The 6,488-nt window shown below is 37.6% G+C and overlaps 1 protein-coding gene across 1 annotated transcript in view; it reads right to left on the bottom strand.

Annotated features, from left to right (window-relative positions):
• The window catches only part of CAPZA2 (capping protein (actin filament) muscle Z-line, alpha 2), a 55,342-nt gene that overhangs the window by 11,640 nt on the left and 37,214 nt on the right, over window positions 1–6,488 (bottom strand). Inside the window, exons 4-5 of the mRNA XM_006859359.1 lie at window positions 1,989–2,195; window positions 407–486 (exon numbers count right to left, since the gene is read on the bottom strand). Of these exons, the coding sequence (XP_006859421.1) occupies window positions 407–486; window positions 1,989–2,195 (287 nt within the window). The remainder of the gene's footprint in view (window positions 1–406; window positions 487–1,988; window positions 2,196–6,488) is intronic.

The raw sequence follows: 6,488 nt of genomic DNA, 5'->3' as shown, positions 1-6,488 counted from the left end.
AAAGAGGAAGACCCCCAATGAGATGGATCAGCCAGGTGGCATCATTGATGGACTCAAGTGTGGCAGCGGTAGTTAGGTTGGCCCCAGATCGGACATTGTTTCGTTCTGCTGTGCATGGGGTCGCTATGAGTCGGTTCCGACTCGATGGCACCTGACAACAACAACAACAACATGGATTTCTGGGGATGCGCTGTAGGATCAGCACTGGACTGCGAACCACAGGCCAGCAGTTCAAAAGCACCAGATGCTCCTCAGAAACCCTACACAGTGTCTCCATGAATGGTAACTGACGGCACCTAACAACAACGAGTGTTCAGATAAAGACTGTTCTTAGTTAAATCACAAAAGCAAACTACAAAGAATACAGATAACATCAACATTCCCCAATAACTGAAATTTAACTTACCAAAAGTTTTTTGCTTGGAACTGATGGCTTTCTATGCATGCAATAATTGTCTGCTGTCCATCTATTTTTTTACCATAAACCTTGTTGGCAAAAGAAAACAAGCACAAGAGTGAATTTAGGGTTACAGAGTGTCCAATTTCAAATATGTATAAGCTATTGAAAATTACACAGCACTGTGGCAAGAACACATAAAATAATACAAAGTAGGGTCATTCTAATACATGAGCTAAAAAACCAATACTCAAATATGTACAGTTAACTGTAGATTCAAAAGTGGATCGGAGAACAGCTACAATTAATAAAGCATAATTTATTGAATAAAAATAATTATATTCTAAAATACTCATAAAATCCTCGATATGTCATGCTTTCCATTCCAAAACACAGATTATCTTAAGTAATATAAACAATTTATTGTTCTATACAAAATAAGTGGACCTAGATTATGGTTTTCATTTTTGTTCAATTCACAATATTTGGATTCTTATTTCTCTAGTCATTCAAAACAGTATTGGGATAGTCATCAGAAACATCAGAAAGGTCTTTAAGCAAATGTCTATGATATATGAAAATGTTATTTCAACTCTTGCTTACGGCTTTAATACTAGTGTCTCTCAATTCTTTAAGAACACTCTAATGTAACCTAAACACCTGACTTTGTTGAGTTATTCTTATGAAACAATCCAAATCAACAAAGTTATACTTCAAAGAACTCAAAAGATCCTTTCTCAAATAATCACTGAGAGCTAGCTATTATGAGGATGATATGAATTTCTGTCTTAAGCAAGAAACTTCTGGGAACAAAATTTGGTACAACTGGACATATTAACAATGAAGATGGAATAGCATAAAGAAATCAGAATGTTATGAGTCATTTTAGGATGGAAAGGTAAGCAGAGGTCAGGTCCACAGGGACTGCAGGCCACATCCAAAATTCTGGATTCACCCTGAAGTGTAATGTGACCTCTCTAAAGGTTCCACGAAGATTTTCATGAACTGAGAGTCATTTCAGGTCACTCTGCTATGGGAAAGACATATAACATAAATAAACTGCAAAACTAATAGGCCTAGCTGAGTACAAATAATCTATTAAAATGAAAAGACTCCTACTTTCTATCTCACTTCATCTTGAAAATGTAAAAATAGGCTAACCCGTTGAAAGAACCATGTTAAAACAAAAAAGGAAATTTGGCAATTAAACACTTAAGAACATGATTCTACTTCTAAATGACTTTTATTTGTTCTAAGATTTCTCAAATAAAAGGGATTTTTATCTAAATTTACTGAGATGAGCCATGAACATGAGATTAAAGACTCTTCTGATCCTCTAATCAGTACATTAGAATTCCTATGGATCTAATCCAAGATGCAGCCATTTTTCCATCTTACACTATCTTAAAATATTGATTTACTCTTTACAATTTCTTGGGGGAAAAAGTAAACAATGTTCCATATAAACTCAGAGGAGAGACAAGTAATGTTATAAAATATCAGTTCTGTAAATTAACATAAACTTCAGAAGCTCATAAAAACATTGTTACATTTTTATAAACACTAAAGAAGGTGAACATGGGTGACTTACAGTGCAAACCCCATTTGGGTAATGTTCTTTTACATAAGCACGTAGAGCAGTTTCTACTGAAGTTCTCCATGACTCAATTGCATTTTCTGCTTCATAGGGTCTTGGATCGGTGGCTTCCTTTCTTAGGTGATCAAATTTGAAACAGATTCTGTTTTTTGGATCCAAAAACTTTCCATTTCCCATGTCACCATGTTCTGTTATCAATACCTTCAATGATGAAATGGATTTGGGGGTAAAAAAAAGGCATTTAAAATAGCACGCAAGTGCTAACATAAACATATATTAATATATACTTATGTAAGCATTTTCCATAAAATTGTAAAATAATCCTATTCCAAACATTAGATTTAACTATACTGGTACAATGATAGGTATTCAAATGGGTTGACTATGAAGAAAAATGAGACTCTTTATCATTCAACGTACAATTTTCTCCCAACATAACTTCCAGATAGTGAAAAAAACACATCCTTTAAAGCACTGCTTGAGTTCTTGTATTATTTTTTTTAACACTGAGAATAATAAACAGTTTATCACTTCTGCTATCAGTCCCCAGTTACTGAAATCTTAAAAAACTGGTATTAACCTTTAGCCAGGATGGTTACAAGAACAATTTTGATTCACTGAGACTCCTCTTCAGTGTTTCATTACTCTTGGGTCCATAATCAGTTCTCCTGGCCCTATTCTGACAACGTTTTAGCTGTTAGATGCTGTAGAATCAGTTCTGACTCAGCAACTCTATGCACTATAGGATGAAACACAACCCAGTCCTGTGTCACCCTCACAATTGTTGCTATGTTTGAGCTTACTGCTGCTGCCACTGTGTCAATGCCTCTTGTAGGGGTCTTCCTCATTTTCACTGACCCCCTACCTAACACGATGCCCTTTGTCCTTTTCCAGGGACTGATTCCTCCTGAAGTAAGAGAGATGAAGTCTCGCCATCCTGCTTCTAAGGAGCATTCTGGCTACAATTCTTCCAACACAGATTTGTTTGTTCTTCTGGCAGTTTATGGTCCTTTCAAAATTCTTCTCCAACACCATAACTCATCTAAAGCTACTGAAAACCCCATGGCTTGGGTTAGTAAATACCATAGTCCTCAAATGACATATCTGCTCTTCAACACTTGAATTTTGTGTGCAGACCTGCCTAAAGCAATATGTAGTTTGATTTCTTGACTGCTGTTGATCGTGGATGCAAGCAAAGTCAAGTTTTTAACTTCAGTTTTTCTCCATATATATCATGATGTTATTTATTAGCCCAGTGGTGAGGGTTTTTGTTTTCTTTATATTGAGCTGCAGTCCATACTGAAGGCTGTGGTCTTTGATATTTGTCATTATTTTAAGTCTTTACTTTCAGCAAGAAAGGCTCTATCATCTGCATCACAGGTTGTTAATGAGTCTTCCTCCAATTCTGATGCCACATTTTTTTTTTTTTAAATAAGTTTTTATTGTGAGGTTTACATGGAAGAATATCAGTTTTACATTCATCCTATCGTATTTCAATTCATTGCAATGATCTCAATCACCTCATGCATCATCAAATAACCAGAGGGTACACCCCACAGGTCCGTCCCCCAGCCGTCAGCACACAGCCCCTTCTCCCTCCCTGGGTCTAAAGTCCCCAGCCGCCCCCTCTCCCCATGTCATTGTCTTGGTCTCCATCCCTGGTGTCTCTGCCTCTCTGGGTAGGGTCCCACTCTCGGCTCTTCTCACTTGATGGTCCCAGGGACCTCTGCTCCTGGGCTGCAAAATCAATCACTAGCCTCCTTTTGTCAAAAAACATCTACCTCTATATTTCCTAGCCTCACAGTCAGTCCTGATGGCAATTATTCACTATTGTACAACAAGAGTCTAATCCCCATTTCCTTTCACCAGCCCAGTCCCAACAGACTGGAAATCATTCAGTGGAGATTCTACCTTCCCCCGCTCTGTCTGGAACTAGGCTCCCTCTTGAAAACTTGTAAGCCAGTCACTTCTTGCCTTTATAGGCACCCCCATTTTGGGTAGCCAATGTCTAAGTTGCCCATCCTGTCAATTCTGTGTACCGAGGGGGTGGGAGTGTTTCTCACTGTAAAGATTTGTTCCCTTTTTTGAGCTAATACATCGTAAGTATAGGTTAAGTTCATCAAACTGTAGCAGGTTACCTTCCCCCCCGACCCCTTCTTTCTTTTTCTAGTCAAGTTCTGATCATCCAGCCATCAAAGCCAGGTCAAGTGGGTACTATCTGCAAGTATGGGTGTTCTTGTGCATCTCCTCTCACTTCTTATCAGCTGGATGCGTCACTCTCTGCTCTGGTCCTCTGTGGCCATGTCACTGCCTATGGGCCCAGAAGTCCCTAGGTCTTGCCGTACTACTAGCCTTCCAGTTCTCCACCCAGGTTCACAGGGATCTATTGAATGTTGTTTAGGTTTGGTTCCCACTTTCTTTTTTTCCCCCCCCATACTCTTCCTCTTATTGGTGATCAACGTGATCACCGCTAGACCACCTGTCTGCTCATGTATTCCCCTTGAGTCTCAGTCTTGGAAGGGAGTTTGCTCTGAGGGGTCCTAGCCACTTGTTTTGATGGCACCTGGGTGAACAGCTTATTTGTTCTTGTAGTAATCAATCCAACTGCCGTTACTGTTTCAGATTTTTCCTGCTGGTCTTTCTTTCATGAAGTATCTTCTGTTCTTCTGGCTGCTCCAGGCTGGACTACTCGTTCTTTGCAGTAGAAATTTCCTACCTCAGACGATTCTGGATGGGGTTCTGGATTCCACCTATGGTCCTGTGAAATGTAAAGGCTCCACAGGAAGCCTCTTTCACTGGGCAAGTTCTAGCCCCCTTTAAGGTATTCCAATCAGTTATAGGCTGAAGACAGACTTACAAGCTTTCTGTAGTAATGATTCTGGTTATTCCTTTCTCGCTCCCTCTAGTGTCTATTTACAATGGTAAACAAGGAAAACCAAGATTCAAAAGACAGCCAAGTGATGCCACAATCCTCATGTAATTTTCTTCTTCAAATATTTGTCCATAGGATGTAATTTTTTCCCTAAATTTTTAGTCATTTTACTAATTTTAAATCCATCTAAAATTTATTTCTGTATATTGTGTAAGACAAAAGGTCTAACTTTACTGTGTCCTTGAAAGCCAGTTGTGACAATGATTATTAAATAGTTGTTAAGTTGTTTAATTCCGTCAAGTTGGTTCTGACTCACAGCGACCCTGTATAAAGGTTTCCGAGGAGTGGCTGGTGAGTTTGAAGTGCCGATCTAGAGGTCCAGGTACATTATCCTGCAGTACCACACCAGGACTCCTATTATATAGTTGTTGTTGTTAAGTGCCGTCAAGTCAGGTTTCGACCCACAGCAAACCTGTAGAAGGTTTCCGAGGAGCTTGAGCTTGAACCGCCGACCTTGCAGTTCAAACAGCTTTACAGTCTGGTGCATTAACCCACAGTGCCACACCAGAACTCCTATTATATAGTATGTATGCCTAAATTACAACTGTCATTTATAAAGCTTTTCATATAAACCTTTTCACAATTCTAGTTCTCTATGCTTGGAATTCTGTAGGATAAGCACTGGACAGCTAACTGAAAGGTATCGGTTCAAATGCACCAGCTGCTCCTCATAAACACTTTACAGGGTTGTTATGAGTGAGAATCGACTCAACGGCACTTAACATGCCTGTTTTATGGATCTTTTGTCTATATAATATCACACTGACTTTACTACACTGGATGTAAAGTAGCTCCTGCTATTATTTGTTCATTTCAAACTTGTATTCTTTTACGTAAACTTTTAATTTTGACAACTTGAAAAAAAAAAATATATATATATATACACTAGGGTTCTAAATTAGACTGCATTAAATTCACATATTAATTTAAAAATATTTTTTGTAGCCTTTCTAAGCATAAATATGGTGTGTCTCTTCATTGTTCAGATACTACTTTGTGTTTCAATAGAATTCAGTTTCTTCACAATCCTATGCCTTTCCTTTTAAGCTTATCCTGAAGTTAATGTATCCCTTTCATTACTATTTTAAATGGTATTCTCCCCATTTTTGGTTTTAGGTACTTGCTGCAGTAGAAGAAAGCTAATGAATTTTATATACTTTCAAATTTAGACATCTTAAAAATTTTTCTATCAAGCCTAGTATTTTGTGTATGTGCACTTGGGGGGGGAGGGAGGATAGTTTTATGAGTCTCTTGGTATGTCACCAAAGTTTCCTCTTCTTTTCTAATACTTCATAAGTTTCCATTTTCTGGTCTTATTTGCTACATGTCCATTTATAATAAATAATAATGGTGAAAGGCATATTAGAGTAATTTTTTATTTTAACTAAAAAATTGTTTTAATGTTTGTAGTTGGATATTTACTATTTGTTTAAGAGATTTTTCTTCTATACCTATTTACTTAGGGTTTTTGTTTTCATTTTGGACTTTCACCATCTAATACATACAATTTTTTCCTCTTTGGTTTGTGGGTTAATAGATAGATTACATTATTCAACTTAAAA

The sequence above is a fragment of the Chrysochloris asiatica genome, unplaced genomic scaffold (genome assembly GCF_000296735.1).
Source record: "Chrysochloris asiatica unplaced genomic scaffold, ChrAsi1.0 scaffold00032, whole genome shotgun sequence".
NCBI lineage: Eukaryota > Metazoa > Chordata > Mammalia > Afrosoricida > Chrysochloridae > Chrysochloris > Chrysochloris asiatica.
The sequence above is the reverse complement of the archived record's forward strand: the minus strand, read 5'-3'. Positions and strand labels throughout refer to the sequence as shown.